This window comes from Typopeltis vanoorti, chromosome 13, assembly GCF_054136105.1.
Source record: "Typopeltis vanoorti isolate ZY-2024b chromosome 13, IOZ_Tvanoo_1.0, whole genome shotgun sequence".
Classification (NCBI taxonomy): domain Eukaryota; kingdom Metazoa; phylum Arthropoda; class Arachnida; order Uropygi; family Thelyphonidae; genus Typopeltis; species Typopeltis vanoorti.
Genome location: NC_143561.1, coordinates 20,616,004 through 20,642,425, shown reverse-complemented (window position 1 = coordinate 20,642,425; position 26,422 = coordinate 20,616,004). Strand labels below are relative to the sequence as shown.

Sequence of the window (26,422 nt, the reverse complement as noted above, 5' to 3'; positions counted from 1 at the left end):
TACTGATTCAGTGAGCCAATAAATTGTTAGTAGTCTGAACCATACTATAACTTTTAGTATGATTGTTACATTTTGTAAAACTGTTGCCATTCAGATTATTGTGATAGAACTTTTTATGAATTCACATAAATATTCACAATTAAAAATTCTACCCTGAACGATTTCAAACCATACTGTATGTGGATGTCTAAATGACTGTGAATGGATAGCATCTTTTCTTCAAGCAGCCAACCGTAAGTTCTAATCCCACTGTAGCATCTAAGAAGTTGATCATCAAATTCCTGATATGTTTTCCAACATTATCAGATCTTATATTTCTCTCTTCTAATTTCTAATTTCTTTTACAACACTCTTTCCTCCATTTCTGAGCTTTTTCAACACCTCCTGATATTTATATGTTTTTACCAAAGTGTCTAGCTTTCTTACGTTTGTTTCTGTATTCTCTAAGACAGTGCTTCCCAAACTTCTGGATGTCAAGGGGGGGGGGGGGGGGGGGCTTTGGAAAAATTTAAACATTTCATGTTCCCCCCCCCCCCCCTCCAAAAACTTATTAGACATACATTATTATAATATTTATTGTATTTATATTCAGTACAAAACATACACAGCAAATATTGCAAAAATCAAATGCAAATATTACATTTTTAGCATCTTACATACATATTTGACATGGCACATTATCTCATATTTTTATATAGATAGATATATTGTTATTGTACATTTGCTGTACAACCACATGAAACATAAAACGATTAGTAATAAAGAAAGAATTAAAAATATAATAAATTTAGTTTAATCCTTGATCCAAGTGTGAGCAAACAAACTTTACGCCTGAAAATATCTTCAGGACTGGGGTAAGGTAGTACAACACCAGGCAACTCGTAGCAAAGGTGGACCAAGCCAACATCACTCCTATCCCAGTATCTCAACAACCCCCCCCCCCTGGTGTGTGTGTGGGGGGGGGGGCACAGTTTGGGAAGCGCTGCTCTAAGAGCACAAGCTGATTTAATTGCCAGGAACTTTTGGTATACTTTCTTCTTTTCCTTCACTGCCTTTTTCACTTCTTTTGTCTACCGTGGAGTTCTGATTTTTCTATCCTTGCAGACAACCTCACCACATGCCTCTCCGGATGAAAATCAATCAATGTTTTCTTCAGGGTTTGCCACTGAATCTTCAAGGTTTGGTTCCTGTTCTGAAACTTTTTCATTTTTTCTTGAATAATGTTTGTGTATTTTAGTCTATAGTTCACATCTGAGCACTGCTCAACTTTTATTCACTTTAAACTTTCTTATACGTTCTTCTTTTCAGTATGAAATTCAATTATATTCTGCTCAAGACTAAATGGTGACCACTTCCAATTTCAAATCCTCTGTACACTCTAGTGTCCTGCATCTCCATTTCTAAGCTTTTCAATAGCCTCCAGAATATTTTGCCACCTTCTTGATATTTATTTTCTATGCTTTTACCATAGTCTTAAAATACACACACACTGTCTATCAATAATTGTCTGGACACCACTGTTATTTGAAGTCATGGAACATTCCAGATTTGTTAATAACATAAAAACTGATGTAGAGATAGTAGGAAGCAGTATTTCATCCTAGCAGTTGAATACAGGTGGGATGTCACATAGCATGTTCCATATGGTGCCATTGCCGCTGAACTGGAGCATCCAAAATCAACAGTTGGCAACGTGGTCAACAAATGGAGATGTTCTAGTATTACTAGTACAGGAAAACATTCAGGGCAGCTGCCAAAAATGACTGACAGGGACAGGAAGATGTTAAAATGAGTGACATGCAAAAATCAGCTACAATCGGCATAGACCATCTGTGAGGTTCCAGAGCATCAGTAACACCATGGTGAGCACTAATATTGTACGAAAAGAACTCCATTTGTTGGATTTTCACGGAAGAGCAGTGGCACACAAGCCAAACATCACAACATTGAACCGGACAATCGACCAGTGGAAAACGGTACACTGGAGCGATGAATGATGGCAGGGTGTGAGTGTGGAGGCAGCCTGGTGAACACTTATTCCTACAGTGTGTTGTATCCACAGTAAAGTTTGGTGGTGGAGGAATAATGGTGTGGGGTGCATTCAACTAGTTTGGGGTGTTACCACTGGTCGTTGTCTGTGGTTCTATGAAGGCAGTTCAGTAACTTGATGTTTTGGATAATCAGGTGCTGCCTACACTGTGGAGTTTTTATGGAACAGACCCATGTTACTATCAAGATGACAATGCCCCATTCCACAAAGCTGCAGCTGTTATGGAATGGTATGAAGAGATTGGTGTTAAACGACTCCCCTGTCCTGCACAGAGTCCTGGCTTCAAACTCATCGAACACCTGTGGAACGAATAGGAGCAGCAATTGAGGTCCAGAGCAGAATCTGCTTGGTCTGTTGCTGAACTCAGTGCTGCTTTGATGGAGGAATGGAAACAAATTCCACCATGATGTCTACCACACATTGGTGGAAAGTCTCCCTCAAAGGGTTAGGAAGTGATCAAAGCCAAAGTTGGAGACATACCTGATATTAGGGTTCACCTGCTGGTATCAGTTGTAAATTGCTAAAATGTCCGAACAATTATTGGAAGATAGTATATGTAATATACAGGATAGTCATGAAGTCATGCATTAGTTTTAAACTTTAATAACTGCAGCTATACAAATAATGGAATTATTAGTAAAAATTATATGAAAGTTCAAGTCTTAATAATGTTTATATAATAATTTCATTCATGTAAATCTGATTTTTCTTTTTTTGTATTTATATTTTTCATTTTATTAATTTTGTACATTATAGGTCTTTTTTTCTTTGAAGAATCAGTAGTTAACATGTTTGCTGCCAACTACGAGTATACTCGTAGTTGGTATATGACCACACAAGCCAGCTACGAGTATACTTGTATGACGCTTACCGCCAGCAACGAGATTACCTGTAATAACCTTGAAGAAGTGAAAATGCTTGGCTTGTGGAGCTAGCAGCAAAACTGTGTATACTCATAGATGGTAAATGCTCCGCACAAACCAGCTACGAGTATACTCGTATGATGCTTGCCACAGGCAACGAGATTACCCGTACTGACCTCCTTGAAGAAGTGAAATTGCTTGGCGTACAGGAACAAACTATGCCGAAGTAGCGTGGCAGCGAACGTGTTAATGGAGAAAGTTATCTTGCCTTGTTACAGAATTTATTCATCCCCAAATTGCAGAGATTAAATCTTTCAGACAACAACACCAGCTTCCAGCAAGATGAAGCAGGCACATTAAATAATGCCTTCCCAGACAAATGGATCAATAAAGGTTGATCAGTTGCTTGGCCACCACGTTTGTCAGAGAATAGGCTTAAAAGCCTATTCTCTGATCTCATTGCACAATTAATGCACTGATATTGCTTGAATTCCATTTGTTATTCTGACCTTGAGTTCATTCAACAAGCAAGAAAAGTAAAGTAAGATGAATGGCAAAACCTAACGGGATTAAATCAGACAAACGTGGTGGCCAAGCAACTGATCAACCTTTATAGATCCATTTGTCTGGGAAGGCATTATTTAATGTGCCTGCTTCATCTTGCTGGAAGCTGGTGTTGTTGTCTGAAAGAATTAATCTCTGCAATTTGGGGATGAATGATGATAATTAAGACTTGAGACTGCATTTTAAGACTTGAACTTTCATATAATTTGGACTGAATAGTCAAGTTATTTGCATATCTGTAGTTATTAAAATTTAAAACTTGCACAGGACTTCATTACCACCCTATAAGTTCTCTTTAACCCCCTTAACGTACCAATTAAAAATCAGAAAGCAGTTGTTTTTCTGCCAATTTTTTGGGCAAGGGTGATTTGCTGGATCAAATTCATCATTATTTGAAAAATAATGATGAATTTGTGCAAACGAAAACGAAATAGCCGATACACGTCGTTGGCAACTTTTCTCGGCTGAAAGGAAATAGGCACAAGATTGTCTAGTGTCTATATTTGGTTGTATTTATATGTCAAAATTCAAAATCAATTTTGGTGCAATAAACAAAAGACATGTCACAGACATGATTGTTTTTTTCCCCAATGGTTCCCTGCCAGCATATTAGATTAGGATCCAAATAATATACTACTTCATGTTATTAGATTTCAGAAGCTTCCAACATTGTATTAGTGTCAGCAGTATAAACTCTGCCATTCGTAAAAACAACATGAACTTAAGTATTTTCTTTATTTTAGTGTTACCACGGTGAATTTATTTAGATTATTCCATAAGTTTTGTTTCTGAAGATTTTTCTTCAGGGAAGATTTGAATTCAATACTTCAGTTAATCAGAATTATTTTTGATGAGTTGTACAGTATCTATAATAGCATATAAATATTGGTAATTATTTTCTATTTCTTTGCATTCAAATGTCATGTTTTACCTTATTTCTATAGGTCTTGTTGATGAACAGCAAAAAGTCAGGACAATTACAGCTTTGGCTTTAGCTGCACTAGCAGAAGCTGCAACTCCTTATGGTATTGAATCTTTTGACAGTGTTTTGAAACCTCTTTGGAAAGGTATACGAACACACAGAGGAAAGGTATAAAGAAATTATTTATTTTATTATAATATTTTTGACCTAAATTTTAGTCTCTCTCCATACATTTCTTCACATTATCCATTTTCATGGTAATAAAATATGTTCATTCTTTTTTCTTTTTTTTTTTAATAACCCCCCCCCTCCCCCAAGCACACACACCACCACAAGATGTCTCTAGACCTGTAACACGAGTGCCATGTGTGGGCATGTGATTCAAAAGAGAGAGAGATAAGTTTCTTCAAGAGTTGAGAATTGTGTTCATGGAAAATGGTACATTTTCTAAAGACAGGAAATGGAATTAAAGTAGAGGATGAGAAGTTGTTTATGTGAATTTGGAGCCAAACCACATATAGATATTGAGCAGCAGCCATGGAAATACCTATAGAAGAAAGCATAATACAGAAACATAGTGTCCATGTGGAAAGTGATCAGAGAGACTCCTTTAGAAGCAATTCATATGTTAAATAAATAGCCTTCTTCCCAATACAACAAGCATTTTAGGGAATGATTTTGGTGTGCTATCCCAGATGCAAAAACAGTATTCTAAGGTTGGGTAGATTTGGAATTGATAAAGTGTTAGGAGTTGAACAGAAAAGTATTATTTAGAACAAAAAATACTAAACCATTTTGGAGGCTGCAGGGGTTATGGGTGTGATGTGTTTACACCAGAGGATATACTACATGTGAAAGTCACTCCCACAAAAATCTGATGTTGGTTAGTATGCAGAATATTGTGAAAAGTGACAGGTTAAGATGTAGTCTTTCTTCTTCTTCTTCTGGGAAATAAAACAGAATTACGTTGTGGCATCATTAAAATTCACCAGGTTCCCTTCACTTCACTGAGGAATAGCAAAAAGATCAAAAAGACATTGGCTATAGTAGATCTTGAAGTTTGAGTTATCCAAGCTTAGTTTTGTAAATGAAGGAGCAGAATGGAGCATACTGTCATCAGCAGAACTATGAAAAGGATTGGACATTAATGGCAGAAAATCATTGCATACAAGATAAAAAGTACTTCATGTACTGTGGCATTCGTGGAAAATCAGACAAGTGGGAACCATCTAACATCTAGGGAGGATGCTGGCAGTTGATTCACAAAGACTAGGAGGGAGAACATAAGATGGTGGTGGTGTGGAAAGAAGGCAGTGATGCCAAACTTGATCACATGCCTTCGAATATCAAGAGCAACCACATGAGTTTCTCCAAATCTTTCAGTCGCCTGTGTCTAAAAGTGTGTAAGATTTAGCTAGGTAGCTGGCTAGAACAAGAATGGATGGAATCATATTGTCATCATCATCAAATTCCTGACATGTACCCTCAAGGGGTGTACAGGATAAGATAATACTACATGAAAAATTTACATCATTACTAACTTCCTATCGACAATTTTCCTCCAAATCAGTCTGTTACTTGTCAAGACTCCAACATTATCAGATCTTATATTTCTATCATCTAAGGCACTTTGTACCGTATCAATCCACCTATATCTTGGTCTTCCTCTGGGTCGTTTTCCTGCCAACCTTCCAGAGAACACTTGTTTTGCTAATCTTTCCTTGCCCATTCTGTTCAGGTGACCATACCACGTGAGATTAGCTCTGCTAACGCATTCCTGGATGCTGACAATGTCAAGTTCTTTCCTAATATCCTCGTTTTTAATATGATACTGCCATTGATGCCATCTATTCATGCTTCTAATCTTTCTCAGGACTCTCATATCTGTGGTCTCTAGTTTTTGGTCAAGTGTTTTACTTCTGATCCAGCTCTCAGATCCATAAGTTAAAACTGGTTTGAACACTGTCTTGTATACAGCTAATTTAGTGTTCCGACTAATTTCTCTCTTATTCCATATGAATTTATTCAATTAATTTCCTACCATACCAGCTTTGTTGATTCTGTTGTCTATTTCCATATTTAATTTACCATCTTCAGTAAAAATCGTGCCTAAGTAGCTGAAATGTTTTACTTGTTCCACAGGTTCCTCATTCAAAACACAGTTGACATTTTCAACGATTCTGCCTATTTTCATTGTCTTTGTCTTTTTATGGCTGACCTTCATACCATATCTATTACAACAGTTATTTAATTTAGTCAGGGAATCTTGCAAACTTGTAGCGAATTTATTTAGAAGTATAACATCATCTGCATAAAGCAAAGAGCTGACATTAACATCTCCAATTTTGATATCATGTTTAATACCACTTTCCTTCATAATGTGATCCATATAGATAATGAATAACAGAGAGGATAATGTACATCCTTGTCTCACACCAGATTTAACATTAAACCATTTTCCTGTACTTCCTTCAATTCTAACTGCTGACTTACAACTCAAATAAAGACTAAGTATTGCTTTATATAATGCCCCATTGACACCATATAACTGTAGTGTATTGAATAACTTCTCTCTTGGCACCTTGTCGTATGCCTTTTCCAAATCGACAAAACTTAAATTCAGATCTTTGTTATATTCCCATGCTTTCTCGACTATTTGTTGTAAAGTGAAGATCTGATCCTGACAGCCTCTGTTTGGTCTGAATCCAAGCTTGTTCTTCACCAAGCTTTTCTTCCACAATTCTTCTCAACCAGTTTCTCAAGTATACTGGCATAAATCTTGCCCAGAACACTCAGTAGGGAAATACCTCTGTAATTCTCACATTCAGTTTTATTTCCCTTTTTATATATGGGTACTATTAGAGCTCTACTCCAATCATGAGGAATTCGTCCCTCTGTCCAGGCCTTCTGAACTATGCAGTGCAGCCACTGTAAGACTTTTATACCACCATACTTTAGCATTTCTGGTCGAATATCATTTACTTCTGCTGCCTCTCCACCTTTCAAGCATTTGATGGCTTTTTCTACTTCAAGTATGGATGTGTATTCCTGACTATATGCCTGTTGAGTGTTTTTTACCACTGTGCTATCACTGCTTGTTTCATTTAGCAAGTTTTTGAAGTAATTATTCCATACTTCAAGGATATCTTTTTCTCCCGTTTTCATGTCACCTTTATCATCTCTAACTCCTTTTACAGCACTCTTACCTTTTCTAAGCTTCTTCAACAACCTCCAGAATATCTTACCACCTTCTTGATATTTAATTTCTATGTTCTTGCCACAGAATCTCCAAGGTTTGGTTCTGGTCATTGATGACTGCTTCTTCACTTTCGAGAGTAATTGAGTTGAGGGCAATGGGATCATAATTGGATGGCTGACATTGGATAGGCTAGGTAAAAGCTAGCTGCCAGATGAGATGCCATCTTGTAAAGTAATTCAGGATGGTGTTAGTTCTGGAGCCCATACTCTCATTACAACTAGAGGGATATCATGTAGTCTATATGACTTAGTATCAGGGTTGTTGAGTATTTGTGATGCCCTTCTGGCAGAAGATCAGAGGAGGTATGCTCTTGATAATTTGTGGAATATCAGAGAAGGATTTATCTTTTTTGTCTGAACAAGAGAAGGAAGAGAAGACTGATGCCAAGAGATTGATGATACATGATGATGATATTCATTATCATTATCACATATTCTCTCCTAATTTAATATTTAGGATTTCTATTTTATATAATGTTGATGTTCTCCTAAAGATCCACGTGATCTACTATCAAACTTAATAGATAGGATAGTAGATCAAGTTAGTTTTTAAGAGAACATATTAAGGAAGCTATTTTGTAAATTGACTGGAAGATCTATAAATTTACAAAATGTAGGAGCCTAGCAATTTTACAGATTCTTATTACCATTCTGAAGAAGACTGGTAATAAGAATAGGTTGAGATTATTGGGGAAGTAAATTGATGCTGTGTCTTATAATCATTCTTATTGAAAATTCATCTGTTAAAATGCTGTCCCATTGTGGTGTTTATATACTTTTTTTTAGAACACAAGTACATCAACCCATTAAACCCAACCATCTCTCTCTCTAATGGTTATAATTCAGAAAGATTATATAAGATAATTATAGCCTTTGTTCCACATGACAGCATTCATAGGGTACCCATCCTGTATGCTTGTGTGGCCCCATTTCAAGGTTTATCAGAAAAATTAGGCTCTTACATTATACAAATAAATATACAGGTAGCATGTGATCAAATCATTGTTTCTCTAGCTCACGGTCTTGAAATGTAATGCAGCTTGTCTTGTCTATTTATGTATGCTCCAGATGATGATCTTGATATGAAGATCAAAACGTCGGGATAATAAAAAGAGTTTATTTTAGCATGGTTGTAGAATAGAATCCATAATTTCAAAAATGAATGCTGATCACCGTGTAACACTAAAAGAAAAAAAAAAAATCTACAGGTCTTCAAACAAATTTACAAAATAGCTTTTTTTGCTATGTTCTCTGCAACCTAACTTGATCCAAGCAAATTTTCTGCTTTGAGGAACATCAAGATTATATGATAATATGAAAATTAATTCTTACTCAGTTTGTGATTGTTCCAGATGCAGTGTATCTATACATAGCAAGCATCCTTTATAAAAATCACAAGATCATATTTTGGGATATTGAACTTAATCAGGTCTGCTCACCCCACAAGGAGATCATTGTTTAAAGTGTTGGTTACTACAGAGGATCTTGAAGCTTGGTCATAAAAATATATTGAGGATTGTAAGATTCTGAAATGAAGAAAAACTTTGCATAAGATTTGGGGTTAGTGAAAGATGATCATTAATGTGTAAATAGAAAAGTATGGACAGAAGGACATTGGAGGAAATATCTGAAGAAAAGAAACTGATGACACTATAGTGGGTGAACTGGCAGCTCACTCACAAAGAATGGAAGGTAGTCCATATGGTAGAGTGGTTTGTCATGTAGGCCACGTAAAAGTTCTGTCTTATGAAACCAATTAGGATTTCTTCCTGAGAATTCCTTCTTAAGAATTTTCAGGAAAATTGATACTTTTAAAATTCCAGATTACTGAGAGTAGTAGAAATATTTTCAGTGAAATTAGAGATTTTTTTTTAAATAATAATTTTGGTCATCTGAAAATCTCTGTTCTCACCAAAGTACCCCAGTTCACCGTAATCCTTGTCCCTTCATATGTGTGAAGTCAAGTTAGTAAAATAATTATAAATACTATTTCATTATTAATAATTATTTTTGAATAAAAACTAATTATACTTTGTTTTAGTTACACCTTGCAATAAGTAAAACATACAAGGAATGTTTTACTCATTGCAAGGAATGAGTGGATAGATACGTGAACTTGCACATACATAACAAGGAAGGATCATTCAGTCTCGGTATAATATGATTGCTATCCTTTGATTTAAAAAAAACAAAAAAAAAATCAAGAAAGATCACAGTGATTTAATAAATTTAGTTTAATCTTTTATCCAGGTGTAAACAAACAAAGTTTGCTATGGTGCTATGCATTAAGGGAAGGGCCACTACTCAGACCGGTTTCGACCTTTATTTAGTTCTTGTTAGTGGGGGGCAGACCCAAACGTGGAAATACTAAGGCAGAAGCAATAGGAGAGGTCATATTTACTATACGAGTTGCCAACAGGTGTACCACCTTATTATTGAATTACTCTGGATTTAGAGAAAGATGTTGGAAATTTCTTTTGCACTTGGTTAGACTATAATAAATTTAGTTTAATCCTTTATCCAAGTGTAAGCAAACAAAGTTTGTGTCTGAAAATATCTTCAGGACTGAGGTAAGGTGGTATTAAACTAAATTTATTATAGTCTAACCAAGTGCAAAATAAACTTCCGACATCTCACAGTGATGATAATGATGAATCTGAATACATTGATGAAGAAAACAGTGAACTGGATTCAGATAATATGCTTTATAGGATGATTTTCTGTGGCAATATTTAGCATAAGAAAAATTGTTTTTCTCTTCAAGGATTAGGCTTTGCTTGTTATGGATTCACTGGTCTTTCTGTCTTGCAGCAAGTCTTCTTTTCTCTCTCTGTTCCCTTGGTTTATATTTATTCACTTATTTTGGTAACCAATATCTTTCCATCCTAAATAAATGTTCTTTCCATTTCTCTCTATATACCTTGATCTTATCATTTACATTGTAAATACCTAGCTCTTTTCTGATGTCTTCATTTTTATATAGTCCAATTTTTTTGCACCTTTAATTCCTCTTTTCATTTTTCTCTATATCCTTGATGTTTTCATTTTTACTATATACCTTGCTCTCTTCTGATGTCTTTATTTTTTATATAGTCTATTTTTTTTTCATGCTTTAATTGCTTTTAAAAATATCATTTCTGCAGCTTGTATTTTACTTTCATCTTTCTTTTCAACATCCCATATTTCTATATAACAGAGTGGGTGTGGCCATTACTTTGTAAAATTTAAGTTGAGTTTCTCATCTTGTTTTTTGTTCAGTATCCTTTTAATTGTTCTATAGATTTCTTGAATTTTCATTTATATCTTTATCTTTTAGATATGTTATTATGCAGCCTAAATAATTAAACTGTGTCACCTGTCCAATTATTTTATTTACTGTGACTATTTTTGATCTAATGTGATATCAAACTTTAAATGACGCGACTTTTTTATTTTGTGAAATTTTTAAATTGTATTGTTGGCTTATTTTGTTTAATTCATAAACTAATTTTTGAATGTAATCTTCATTATCGTGTAATATACTCTGATCATCTGCATACAGCATTGTATTGATAATGGTTCCTTTGATTAACTGGATACCTTGTTTTATTGTTGTTTTACATATTCTGATAATTTGATCTGTTGAATCTAATGAATATATATTGAATAGAGTTTGAGATGAACTACATCCTTATCTAACACCTTGATTAATTTCAATCTCTTCTATTAATTTATTACCTAACTATAACTGAATTTTTGTGTATTTATATAAACTTTGTACAGCTTCTACCAAATTTGTACCTTTTGTTTTTTCCATTATACTCCATAATTTTTCTCTGCATATTTTATCAAAAGCTTTTGCATAATCTATAAGGGCCAAATGAGTCTCCAAATTAAATGTTTTTTGATAATTTGTTTTAAAACATAGTCTATAGAAACAATTTTATAACCTGTATTCAATAAAGATTTTCCTCTGTAATTTCCACAATCATTTTTACCTTCTTTCTTAAATATAGATATAATGTTAGCTTCTGACCAATCTGATGGAACCTCACATTTCCTCCAACAGTCATTAAGAATCTTTGATGCAAATATTCACTGCCATATTTTCAAAACTCTGTATTTATGCCATCTAATTGAATTTCGTTTTTCATACACATGTATTGCTTCTTTTAGCTCTTCCAGTCTAATTGGTTCTATATTATTAAGAGACACTTCCAGAGAGTCAAGAACACATTGATAGAGGCCATACTATTCACTCCAGCTGTCATACCTGTTCTTGAATTCATTCACACTATTTGCACCCACAACATCCAATGGCAGTCCATTCCAATCACGCACCACCCTCTGAGAGAAAAATCTAGCCCTCTCGTCCTTTCCCCACTCTCCATATTGAAAATTTTCATCAATTGAAATCCTGTATGATCCTTTAAGAAGTTTTTAAGTCTCAATCATATCACTCCTCTTTCTCCTGTTTGCTAATGTCTGCAGTCTACAAATTCTCAATCTGTCTTCATAGTGAGTATTCTACAACCTTGATATCATTTTTAACACAATCCTTTGGACTCTCCACTGTATCAGAATCACAATGGAAACCAGGAGACCAGACCTGTGCACAATAGTCCAAGTGAGGTCTTATCAAGGCCTTGTAAAGAGGCAAAATAACATCCTTATCTTTACATGTGAAAGTTTGTTTCAGCATTGCAAATATTTTTTGAGTTGCATTTGCAATCTTTGCTTCATGGTCCCTGAACTTCAACTTCCTATCTACTAAAACTCCAAGATCCTTAGCCTGATCAGTTTCTTCTAACATAATCCCACTAATATAATATGACACTGGATATCTAACCACACCAGTAGGCATAATTTTGCATTTGCATTAACTTTGCCATTTTCCTATGCCCATATTCCAGCCTATTCAAATCATTCTGCAAGTACTGTATCAGCAGCAGCATTCCTGATTACCCTACCTATCTGTGCATCATCAGAATAGCTGTATATTGCTTGTCAGATCCTTCCCAATGGCATTAATGTACAGATTGAATAACAGTGGACTAAGGACTGATCCTTGTGGTTCACCACTAGTTACATTAAATCTTGCAGATTCACATTCCCCGGTTACTACTTTTTGATATGTCAGGCAGCCATCCTCTTATCCACTCTAATATTTTATAATCCAAACCCATATTCTCCAATTTATGCATACCATGCTGTATTCGGTCAAAAGCTTAGCAAAATCCAAAAGTATCCATTCTCCTTGTCTAACTCAGCAGTAATATTATTGAATATCAGCAAGTTGCTCGAACATGATCTTCCTTTAGTAAAATCATGCTGTTCATTGCATAGTAGAAATTCTCTGTCGACCCATTTCTGAATGCAAGCCCTTACCAACTTTTCCATTACTACTGCTCTGAGATACCGATTGGTCAGTCTTTGCACCACCCTTATGCAATGGGATTACCATACATGCTTTACAGTTCTGTGGAATCTTCCCTGTTCTGAGACTCAAATATATAGCCTGGTCAAAGGGAATAGCCAGTTCAGCTGAACACTTTTAGCATCTGTGCTGATATCCCATCAGTTCCTATTGTAGAATTCATATTCAGTTTGTATAACAGCTCTAGTACTTCCTCCTCATTCTGTGAAAGAAGGTAGTTGCAAGTTCAATTTTGCATATACCAGGTTTATAACTTTTAGCAAAATGGCTGCTCATTAGTTGAACAATCACTTCTGCATCAGTCACCTGCATACCATCTGCATTCATTAAAGTTATTATTTCTTTCTTTTTACTTGCAGCATAATTATAGAATTCTTTTAGGTTGTCTTTAACATGCAGAGCCAGTTTCTTTTCATACTCAGACTTAGTTTTCTGTACAACACTTGTGACTCCTCTGGCCTTCTGCTTATAATTATCATAACTGACATCATCCTAATGCATACAATATTCCTTCCACATCATCTTTTTTATTATTATGAATCTCTTGTTTAATTAGATTGCACATCCATTTTAACTCTATTTATTCTTTGAACTCTAGGGACACATTCTGATATTGCATCATTTAAGTATTTTTTAAACATTTCCCATGCACTGTCGATATCCTTCCCATCCAGCAATTGGTACAATGGCACAGAAGTTCAGCATGTAACCTTTTCTGAATGGAACATTCATAAACTTAGCCACTTCCCAAGTGAGTACTGTATGATCACTCTCACTAACCAGAGGTAGAATAGTTACATCTTTAACTGAAATCCCCTCTCACACTATAATCAGATCGAACACTCTTTGAATAAGAGTTTCTTTTGTCACATTCTCATTCAGGAAGTTGTCTCACAACAGCTCATTAAATTCAGTTTCATTCTTCTCCTGAGATTTTACTGCTACCCAATCAATGTTTAGATAATTAAAGTCCCCTATTATGTGATTACTCTTTTTGCACCGATCATATTTATTTGTTGATTCATTTCTTCGTCACTTTCAACCAGTTTACCAGGTCTATAACAACATCTCACTGTATATTTAAAATTTTTAGACTTCACCTCAAACCAGATGGCTTCAAACTCACTGCCACATGAAAAATTGTTACTAGTATTGTGGTCATAGGTCTCAACTCTAACTGATTTCTTTATTGTTATTTTCCAGTAATAAATTTGGGTTATACCATAAATTCTTATAATGTTCTATCCATTGATTATCTTCTATTATATTAATTTGTGCTGTTTCTTTTCCTTTATTGTTTAATTTCCTTAATATTTCGTTTACTGTACCTTGTCTTACATCTATATCTTCTATTTTATTAACAGATCTGTCCTAAGATTCTTACTAAGCTTTCTGTACTATAGTTTAGCTATATTTCTTCTGTTTCCTTTGTATGTTTGAAAAAATTATATATGTGCCAATTTGTTTTCCTTTAATTGCATTTCCATATTTTTAAAAAGTTTTTCTTTTTGATATTTTATTTTTCTTTCCAAGTACTTCAGAGGCTGCTTTATATATAATCTTTATTAAAATTTTCCATTCTTCTTTTATATCTTCATTAATTTTGGCTTCTTCTTTTAGATTATCTGTTAATCATGATTGATATAGCATTCTAATGCTTTCTTCTAATAGATATACATTGTATACTTGTTCTGTTTTAGAAACTACTAAATAATGATTTGAAAAAAATTTCATTTCCTCTGTAAACATATATATCTCTCACACGTGGAGCTAGTTTCTGTTTAGTTATAATATAGTCAGTTATAGATGTTGTTCTTCTGTCATTCCAAATATCTTTATTTATATTCTTTTATCAAAAGAAAAGTATTAGTTATTTTAAAATTATTGAAAATAGATGTTTAATAGCTCTTAACCATTACTGTTCATGCAAATTTCTTCATATTTGCCTAAAACATCATCATTATCATCATCAAATTCCAGACATGTATCCTAACGGGGAGTATAGGATATTGTGTTAGTACTACATGAAAAACTTACATCATTATTAACTTCCCATCCACAAATTTCCTCCAAATAAATCGGTTATCTGTCAAGACTCCAATATATCAGATCTTCTATTTATGTCTTCTAAGGCATGTTTTACCATATCAATCCACCTATATCTCGGTCTTCCTCTGCAGCTTATTCCTCCAACATGGCAGAGAACATTTGTATTGGTAATCTTTCCCCGCCCATTCTGTTTAAGTGATTAGCTCTATTAACGCATTCCTGGATGCTGACAACGTCAAATTCTTTCCTAATTTCCTTGTTTTTAATATGATATTGCCATTGATGCCATCTGTTCATGCCGCTAATCTTTCTCAGGACTATCATATTTGCTGTCTCTAGTCTTTGGTCAAGTGTTTTACTTTTGACCCAGCTTTCAGATCCATAAGTTAAAACTGGTTTGAACACTGTCTTGTATACAGCTAATTTAGTGTTCCAACTAGTTTCTCTCTTATTCCATATGAATTTATTAAATTGACTTCCTACCATACCAGCTTTGTTGATTCTGTTGTCTATTTCCATATTTAATTTACCATCTTCACTAAAAATCATGCCTAAGTAGCTGAAATGTTTTACTTGTTCTATAGGTTCTCCATTCACAATGCAGTTGATATTTTCAACGATTCTGCCTATTTTCATTGTCTTTGTCTTGTTAGTGTTGATCTTCATACCATATCTATTACAATAGTTATTCAATTTCGTCAGGTACTCTTGCAGACTTGTACATGATTTATTTAGAAGTATAACATCAGCTGCATAAAGTAAAGAGCTAAGATTAATATCTCCAATTTTGATATCTGGATTAATACCACTTTCCTTCATAATGTCATCGATATAGATAATTAAAAATAGAGGGGGATAACGCACATCCTGTCTGACACCAGATTTAACATTAAACCATCTTCCTGTACTTCGTTCAATTCCAACTGCTGACTTACAACTCAAATGAAGACTAAGTATTGCTTGATATAATGCTACATTGATACCATACAACTGTAGCGTTTTGAATAGCTTTTCTATTGGCACCTTTTCATATGCCTTTCCCAGATCTACAAAACTTAAATACAGATCTTTGTTATATTGTCATGATTTCTTAACTATTTGTCGTAAAGTAAAAATCTGATCCTGACAGCCTCTATTTGGTCTGAATCCAGCTTGTTCTTCACCAAGCTTCCCTTCCACAATCATTCTGAACCATTTCTCAAGTATACTTGCATAAATCTTACAGTAGGGAAATACCTACTGTAAGTAGGTATTTCCCTACTGTAAGATTTATTAAACACTCAGTAGGGAAATACCTCTGTAATTCTCACATTGTTTTTTTATCCCTTTTTATATATGGGTACTATGTGAGAGCTTTACTCCAATCATCTGGAATTCGTCCCTCTATCCAGGCCTTCTAAACTATGCAGTGCAACCACTGCAAGATTTTTATACCTCCATACTTCAGCATTTCTGGTCGGATATAATATACTCCAGCTGATTTTCCATTTTTCAGGCTTTTGATAGCTTATTCTACTTTGAGTATGGATATCTATTCCTGATTGCATAACTGTTGAGTGTTTTTTATCACTGTGCTGTCACTGCTTGTTTCATTTAGCAATGTTTTGAAATAATTACTCCATACATCAAGGATATATTTTTTTCTCCATTTTTCATATCACCTTTGTCATCTCTAATTCTTTTTATAGCACTTTTTGCTCTATTTCTGCGTTTTTTCAACAGCCTCCGTAACATTTTGCCATCTTCTGATATTTATTTTCTATGTTTTTACCAATACCTTCCCATGACTTTTGTTTAGCTAGTTTTACACAGTGTTTAGCTTTCTTACATTTGTCTCTATATTCTCTAAGAGCACAAGATTCGCCAGGAACTTTCAGCATGCTTTCTTCTTTTCCTTCACTGCGTCTTAAATATTCTGTCTCCAACCTGTAGTTCTGATTTTTCTATCTTTGCAGAGAACCTCACCACATGCACCTCTGGCTGAGTCAATCAGCATTTTCTTCAAGGCTTGCCACTGAATCTCCAAGGTTTGTTTCCTGTTCTGACTCTTTCATTTTTTTCTTGAATAATGTTTGTGTATTTTAGTGTACAGTTACATCTGAGAGCTGCTCAGCTTTTATTTGCTTTAAAACTTTGTGTTCTTCTTTTCGACGTGAATTCAATTTCATCCTGTTCAAGACTAAATGGTGATGACTTCTAATTTCAAATCCTCTGTACACTCTTTTGTCTTGCATAAGGGAGAAAATATCACCATCAACAATAACATAGTCAATGAGACTTTTCTTATTCCTTGCCTCTTCTCTCCATGTGAATTTGTACACATTTTATGTTGAACATTGTGTTAGTAATAACCGATCCGTGTCCCGAGCAGAAATGCAACAGCATTTATGCCATTATTATTAGCTTTGTTCTTTTCTCCAAATTTTCCCAAAATATTTTTGTGTCTGACAATCATTTCGTACTCTGCTATTTAGATCCCCAACAAGAACCAGCTTTTCCATTTTCATTGTGTCAGTTGCTTTCCTTAAAGCCTTAAAAAATTCCTCCACTTTTACATTAGTAAACCTTCTGTGGGACTATAGGCAGAAATGTCTCATTGTCTATTTCCCATTCTGATATATGCCCACATCACTCTGCTTGATATTGCCTTCGCTTCATGAAGATTAGCCTCGTATTTAGTGTTGAATACTAAGCTAGTCTTTCTTTTCCCTGATTGTTATTGTCTGAATGTAACATTTTGTATTTATTGCTTAGAAAGATCTCACAAGTTTTTGTTTTTTTTTTTGTTTCAATCACCCTCTATTATGTTGATCTGGTGCTTATCCAATCTTTCAGCTAGCTCCATTTCTTTGCCATTCAGGTTTCTTATGTTGTTAGTACTACTGATCTTGAACTCTGGTGATGCTGAGTTGGAGTGTGTTTCTTGATTTGTTCCAGTAGCTGACTTTGACTTTTCGCGTTCGCATTTCCCTGGCGAAAACAATGGGATCATTGTTTAGCTGAGCGATGCCACATTCGTCATGAAATTCTGTCATATTGTGCTATTGTTTTACTTGTGGTTTAATCAAATTAGAATGCAATTTGGTTGGGTAAATCCCAAAATGCCTGTCCATCCTCATTCATTCAGTATCCAGATAGATACGTTACAGAGTGCACCAAGAGAAGGGAAGGATTGAAGGTTAGGTCAGAAGCCCTGTTTGGTTCTCCGCATTCTTTTAAAAGTTGCGTGGAGGTCTCCTCTCAATTATACAGCGTTGACCTTTAAACATCCATTTAATTTACCATCTTCATTAAATATTGTGCCTATATAGCTGAATTGTTTTACTTGTTCTGTAGGTTCTCCATTCACGAAGCAGTTGATATTATCAATGTTTCTGCCTATTTTCATTATCTTTGACCTTTTATTGCTTATTTTCATACCAAATTTATTTACAACACTTATTCGATTTAATCAGGGAATTTTGCAGACAGGTGCTGAATTTATTCAGAATTATAACATCATCTGCATCAAATAAATAGCTAAGATCAACAAGTTTCACATCCACAATTTTTCTTAGCTGTTTCTCAAGTATACCTGCATAAATCTTATCAGAAACACTCGGTACAGAAATACCTCTGTAATTCTCACATTCAGTTTTATTTTCCTTGTTATAAATAAGGTACTATGAGAGCTCTACACCAATCATCTGGAATTTGTCCTACTGTCCAGGCCTTCTGAATTATGTAATGGAGCCACTGTGAGACTTTTATACCTCCATACTTGCTTTTCTTATCAAATATCATCTATTCCTGCTGCCTTTCTACATTTCCGGCTTTTAATGGCTTTTTCTACTTCGAGTTTAAATACATATTCCTGATTACATGCCTATTCAGTGTTTTTTATCACTGTGAACACTGCTCATTTCATTTAACAGTTTTTCAAAGTAATTACTCCATACATTAAGGTTATCTTTTTCCTCCAGTTTTCATGTCACCTTTATCATCTCTAATTCCTTTTACAGCACTCTTTCCTTCTTTTCAGAGCTTTTTTTAACATCCTCCAGAACATTTTACAACCTTCGTGTTTTTATTTTCTGTCTTACTAAAGTCTTTCCAAAGACTTTTGTTTAGCTAGTTTTACACAGTCTTTAACTTTCTTACGTTTATTTGGCTTATTTATTTGGTTTATTTATATAGTGATGTTTTCTCCCTGGTGCAGGACACCAGACTGTATAGAGGATTTGAAATTGAAGTGATCACTATTTAGTCTTGAACAGGATAAAATTGAATTTCATATTGAAAAGAATGACATGTAAGAAAGTTTTAAAGGGAATAAAAGTTGAGCAGCTCTCAGATATGAACTGTAGACTAAAATACACAAAGATTATTGAAGGAAAAATGAAAGAGTTTGAGAACAGGAACCAAACCTTGGAGATTCAATGGCAAGCCTTGAAGAAAACCCTGATTTTCATACCAAATTGGAGGTATTAATTCAGCCAGAGAGGCATGTGGTGAGGTTGTCTGCAAAAAATAGAAAAATCAATGGTGAACACAAGAAGTCAAAGAGACAGTGAAGGAAAAGAAGAAAGCATATCAAAAGTTCCTGGCAAATAAGTCAGCTTGTGCTCTTAGAGAATACAGAGACAAATGTAAGAAAGCTAAACAGTGTGTGAAACTAGCTAAACAAAAGTCACGGGTGTACTTGGCAAGAACATAGAAAATAAATATCAAGAAGGTGGTAAGATATTCTGGAGGTTATTGAAGAAGCTTAGAAATGGAGGAAAGAGTGCTGTAAAAGGAGTTAGAGATGATAAAGGTGACATGAAAACGGGAGAAAAAGATATCCTTGAAATAAGTAGTGATAGCACAGTGGTAAAAACACTCAAGAGGCATACAGTCAGGAATAAATATCCATACTTGAAGTAGAAAAAGTCATCAAAGGCTTGAAATGTGGAAAGGCAGCAGGAGTTGATGAGTTCAGAAGGCCTGGACAGAGGGGCAAATTCCTGATGATTGGAGTAGAGCTCTCATAGTACCCATATATATAAAGAGAAATAAAACTGAATGTGAGAATTACAGAGGTATATTATAATTTTATATTATAGTATAATATAATCTTACCAGGAACACCCTACTCAGTGTTCCTGGTAAGATTTATGCAGTATACTTGAGAAATGGTTGAGAAGAGTTGTGGAAGAAAAGCTTGGTGAAGAACAAGCTGAATTCAGGCCAAATAGAGGCTCTCAGGATCAGATCTTCACTTTACGACAAATAGTTGAGAAAGCATGGGAATATAACAAAGATCTCTATTTAGGTTTTGTCGATCTGGAAAAGGCATATGACAAGGTGCCAAGAGAGAAGCTATTCAATACGCTACAGTTATATGGTGTCAATGGGGCATTATATCAAGCAATACTTAGTCTTTGTTTGAGTTATAATTCAACAATTAGAATTGAAGGAAGTACAGGGAGATTGTTTAATGCAGTGTTTCTCAAACTTCAGATATCCACGGACTCCTGCTTAAATTTTCATTATTACCCAGTACCCCCTAATTAATTAATTAACTAACACGTTCGAATGATATATTCACGTAAACACAAGAAAGATATTTATTTAACCAAATATTTCGGTCTGGAAATAGCAGACCATCTTCAGTGGTATTACAAGAACAGTTTAAAAAAAAAAGAAAAAAATTACAAGCTAGAATACTAACAATAGATTGTTAAAAATAGAACATGCCGCATGATGTTATAGCGCTAACTATGAAACGGAATATTTTGAAGTAGAGACATGATTGAAAAGAAAAAAAAAAAATTAATGAGTAATCTTGATTAGACTTTCCCAGATTTTTGATATAGATATACAATCATTACGATTCAGGTTGGGACGATGGAGCAAGGCCTCCATGCTTTCCTTGAACAAAAGTTCGAACCTATCTGGGAAAAAAATGTCATGTCTCTACTTCAAAATATTCCGTTTCATACTTAGTGATATAACATCACGCAGCGTGTTCTATTTTTAACGATCTATTGTTAGTATTCTAGCTTGTATTTTTTTTTTTTTAACTGTTTACGTGAATATATCATTCAATCTTAATCATTTAGTACTATCGTATCCTGTACACCCCTTGAGGGTACATGGCAGGAATTTGATGATGATGATGATGATGATCTTATGTCACAAGTATCCTTAAAACAGCAATTAACACGTTCGCTGCCACGCTCCTCGAACATAGTATGTTCCTGCACGCCAAGCGCTTTCGTGTCTTCAAGGTCACTACGAGTAATCTCGTAGCCGGCTTATCAGACAGAATTTTGTTTCATACGCCAACTACGAGTAATCTAGTATCACCCCACCCATATATTACATGCGCATGTAATATACTATATATTACATGCGCTGACAAATGTGTTTATTGCATCTAGTCTAAAAACCTTCAGTTTCACCATGACCAGTAAAAGAAAACTTACTGATAAAGAATTAGAAGTTTACACTAAAATGAGCGATGATGAATTTAATGAATTCATCATCGCAAATGGAAGGATAAGAGGGAAGTTCTTTCCATTTCAAATATGCACAAATTTTAAATGGTTGAAGCAAAAAATCGGAATGGTAAAATTCATTTAAAACCAAATATCGTTAGGGACTATAATTTGGATATGTCAGGCATCGATCTTTCTGATCAAATGCTTTCCTACTATTTCTCCTTATGAAAGACAATTAGATGGCCAAAGAAAAATACGCATTCTTGATATATACATTCAAAATGCACATAAATTTTATAATATGATTACTGGAAATGCAATGACTGCGTTAAAATTTTGAGATCAATTTATCTCAGTTTTTGTTGGAATGGATAAGCTTACAGCATCACAGATTATCAGCAGGATTCGGGATCTTCATTATTTGGAAATTTTACCACCTACAGAAAAAAATATTCACCGACAAAGCCATGCCGAGTATGTACATGAAACAAACAACGACTCGAAACACGTTATTATTGTCCTGTTTGCCAGGAAAAACCACCATTGTGCGTGGAAAATTGTTTTAAAGTGTATCATTCATAATTTGAATAAATTGGTTTTTATTTTATTGATTTCATTTCATTATTTTTATTGATTTCATTTTATTATTTTTATTGATTTTTATCAGTTTTATATTGATTTACAAATTACATGTTATACTACGGATTAGCTCACGCTTGGCATAGGTTGGTAATTGACATATGAGTATATTCTTAGTTGGCTTCTGAGGCACATACATAATATACTATATTTTAGTTGAAATTATTTCCCTTCTATCAAGCCCCCAGATGTGCTCTCCGCTTTATTCAGAATCCGAGGGTCCAAATTAAGGTAATGATACTAAGAGTTAACTCGTGTTTGGCATAGGAGGTCGGTAAATTGACATACGAGTATACTCGTAGTTGGCTTGTGAAGCTCATATTCGAACTACAAGTACACTTGTAGTTCGAATATGAGCAGCGAACGTGTTAAAACGAATAAATTAATTTAAAATATTAAAAAATTAAATATCTATTTTATTTGAATTTATATGTTCATGTAAACAAAAAATGTGATTTATTTTTAATAGAACAAACTTTATGAAGATACTATAAAGTTTTACTTACTTGAAATAATTTATCATCAATGAGAGGAGTGAAATTGCTTATGGTGAGATAAAATTTCAGCAAAATTTGGCTCTATAGTTGTTAATTTCAATCTCAGATGCGGTTCGACACCTATAATGTGATTCCTCTTCTAAGTCTTAATATCTACAAGGGCCAAAAATTCAACTTCGCACAGATATGAACTTGGAAATAGAAAAATGAACTTAGAGCTTTATCTGTTTATTCAGAAAATTCATTTTGGCTACATGCCAAATGAACCATTATGACGTGATCAACAGTAACATACAACTTTTTTTTTTTTTTTTTTTTTTTTTTTTTTTTTTTTAAATAAATGTTATTTCTAAACAGAAATCCAGCAGGTAATACTTACCATTATTATTAGTTCTTCTCTTTTCTTCAAATTTTTCCAGAACATTTCTATATGTGTGTATTATTCCTTTCTTACTCTTCTACTTAGGTCTCCACATGAACTAACTTCTATTTAATTACTTGAAAAAATTCTTCTGCTTTCTATATTTTTGACTATGGGCACCAACAAGTCTTGTCATCGCTTCCATATTTTGAAAGTTTTCCACATCACTCCACTTGAAATTACATGTTTTTCAAGCAGTTTATCTTCATGCTTAATGTTAAATTCATTACTTAGTTACTCTTTCCTTTCCCTGTTCACTATTGCCAGAATATAAAACCTTTAACACATTTGATGTTACCAAGACTTATTTGTCTGAGTAACACCAGTTATGTTGACTTAATTCATCTGCTAGATGAACTTGTTTTTCATTTTTTCTTCATATATTGATTGGGCCCATGTTTGATTCAGTTGAAGTTTACTTTGAATTTATATATATAGTAACATTTACAAACTGGAATAGTAGCAACAAAACTAGTTTTGTTTCTACTTTTGACAGTGGATGGTGGACTCAGATGTGGTATTTTGTTGCAGCTAAATCTATGTAAATAATATTATTCTGTAAATTATGCTGTGATTCCCAAAATGATCTTAGATTTTCAAGAGTCTTTGAAGGGCATTTTTTTAAATTTCACTTCATGAATAGTGTCAAGTAAATTACTTTTTACCTACACACACACACACACACACACACACACACGCGCGCGCGCGCGAGGTCCTCGACATGCGTTGTTTTGACTTTACGGTGGTAATCCCATAAATAATTGAAAAAATGAATTTTAACTTGAAGCAGTGCATCGGAAGAATACACCGTTACGTGCCGTTTGTTTGGGAGAGGTATCGTCGCTTGGGTCCCAGCATACGCTCTTTGGGTACCATGTGCTTTGTTTACATCTGTTCTCTCACTTTTGTGTTTGTGTTTCATTGATTGTTTCAGGATGCTATTAAAATGGATCATAATTACAGTAGAAAAAAATTATCTTTATTTAAATACAAAATATTCACTTGTTCATTTTTGTCTTTCAGAAGTTGTAAATTTGGAGAAAATGCATCCTAAACTTTAAATGGTTTTAGATATGTTTTGTTTAAAGTAAAATCTGTCACCCTGAAATGTGCATTCTTCAAACAACTTTGTTTGTTTTCTTTTTTTTTATTAAAACCATGTTGTTGCTTTTATAGGGTTTAGCAGCTTTCTTGAAAGCTATTGGATATCTTATACCTCTTATGGATGCTGAATATGCAAATTACTATACAAGGGAAGTGATGCTAATTTTAATCAGAGAGTTTCAGTCTCCTGATGAAGAAATGAAAAAAATTGTGCTAAAGGTAAGGAAAACATTCATTGAGAGAAAATTTCACCAGCAACGTCATTTTCAGATTATATGTTTTACATATCACTTTTTTTGTAAACTGCCTTCAATTTTTATCCTTATATATTTATATTAATATAATGCTATTTTAAGAAAATTTTCAGTGAATCTGATGGTTTTTAAATTAGTTTTTGGAATCTCCTGATGGGTTTAAGCTAGATAATGAGAAGTGACTCCTGTACAGACTATGAAATGTGATAAACTGACTGGGCTTTAGATTCAGTGAGCAGTTCTTATCTTTTTCATCTAAGTACGTTCTGTTAGAAGGTATTAACTTCTAAGGAGTAAAGAACTTATCAAGTGAAGTCCTCTCTAGCAGAGCACACATTGCTCTTTAAAAATATATCTTTAAAAACATTCACAGAAGATGGACTCAGAACCAGGTGGTGGAATAAATTATCTGAAGAACAAATCCTTTTTTATCCTCAGACAATTATTCGAGTGGGGCGATTTTTTTTTTTTTTTTTTTTTTAATATATTTCTCTCCTACGGAAACAACAATTGATGTTTAGGTTCTAGGATATCTATCTTTGAGGAAGGATTTTATCCCTCGATTAGTGCGCCTAATGCGTTCTTTAAAACACGTGCACTAATCGAATATAATAACCCATGGGAAAAAGTATAATTCGTTCCACACTTTGTAAAGCTTCACTTGGCTTGGTGCCAAGAATAGTCGATTCATGCTGAAGGGGGAAAAGAAATGAAGGATGTACGAATTGGTCACCAACACATGAAATCACGTGCTTTATAGATAAAATTTCCCAACTGTTATACAAGCAAAATAGTTACCACTTTAAAAGCTACAATGATCATAAAAGAGAAGTTAATTTTCCGACGTGTAATAATAAACAACTCATCCCAGAAGGATTAATTACCCTATTATCGGAATGGATTCTCCTTTTTGTGACATGCGCAGAAGTGTCGAGGGGGTCTCAAATCTGTGGGCGTACTATAGCAGATGACAAATTTTGGTGGTAAAAATTTGGAACATAGTATACATAGTGTACATGGAAGTAGTGTAGTAGGCCATTAAAAATAACTTTCTAAAATGTTTTAAATCGGTAACTAAATTATTTCATTCTGGTGAGTGATTTTTTAAAATAGTTAGCCATAAAAATGTATAGATAGAAAATTTTTAAAATCTGTAACATTTATTTTTAAGATGTATATAGGTGCACTAATCGAATTTGGATATCGAAAAAAAATGATGCGCTAATCGAAAACGCACTAATTGGGGACATTAATCGAGGGATTACTGTACACACACGTTTTATTTTTTTAAAAATCCATGACAGAACACATGGCACACTGCTCTAGAAATAAATCTTTCTTTTATTTCCATGTTGTATTTTAATAAATTTAAATTATCAATATTATTTTTCCTTGTTAATGGTAACAATAAAGAAAGAAATACTATTTGTGCATCATATTTTATTCACTATCATAAAAATTTTAAATTAATCCTGAATGGTCAGTAAATAAATAAATAAATGCTTTTGGGTTTTAGATGGAGCATTACTTTCTGGGAAGTAATGGCTTTCCTCTGTTATATATTATTCCTCTATGTCCTTATCTTATTCCTATTGATATGTCTTTATTTCTTTTATACCTATTAATTTTTTTTAGTCATACAAACTCCACTTTTATATACTTCTTTATGTGTGCCTAACTCAACCCTACCTAGGAATGATTCCTTTTCGGACACTGGCAAATTTATATTTTTTTGCTGCGCCAGCCAGTATCCTATAACATGAGTTTATTCAGGTTCGGGGAATATTCCTAGATCGGTTGGCATTCACTCTAACACACTCTAAATAGATATCGGTACTAATTGCAATCGTGACCAATGATCTATTAAACACATTCATCAAAATCCCTCCCGCTATGGTTCTAATTTTTATAAGTGGTAATT

At 34.0% G+C, this 26,422-nt stretch overlaps 1 protein-coding gene across 2 annotated transcripts in view; it reads left to right on the top strand.

The window, feature by feature from the left end:
• Sf3b1 (splicing factor 3b subunit 1) overlaps positions 1-26,422 on the top strand; it is a 329,390-nt gene that overhangs the window by 234,222 nt on the left and 68,746 nt on the right. For both annotated transcript variants that reach the window (XM_090402705.1, XM_090402706.1), the window contains 2 exons: positions 4,422-4,567; positions 24,320-24,466. In XM_090402705.1, the coding sequence (XP_090258831.1) occupies positions 4,422-4,567; positions 24,320-24,466 (293 nt within the window). The remainder of the gene's footprint in view (positions 1-4,421; positions 4,568-24,319; positions 24,467-26,422) is intronic.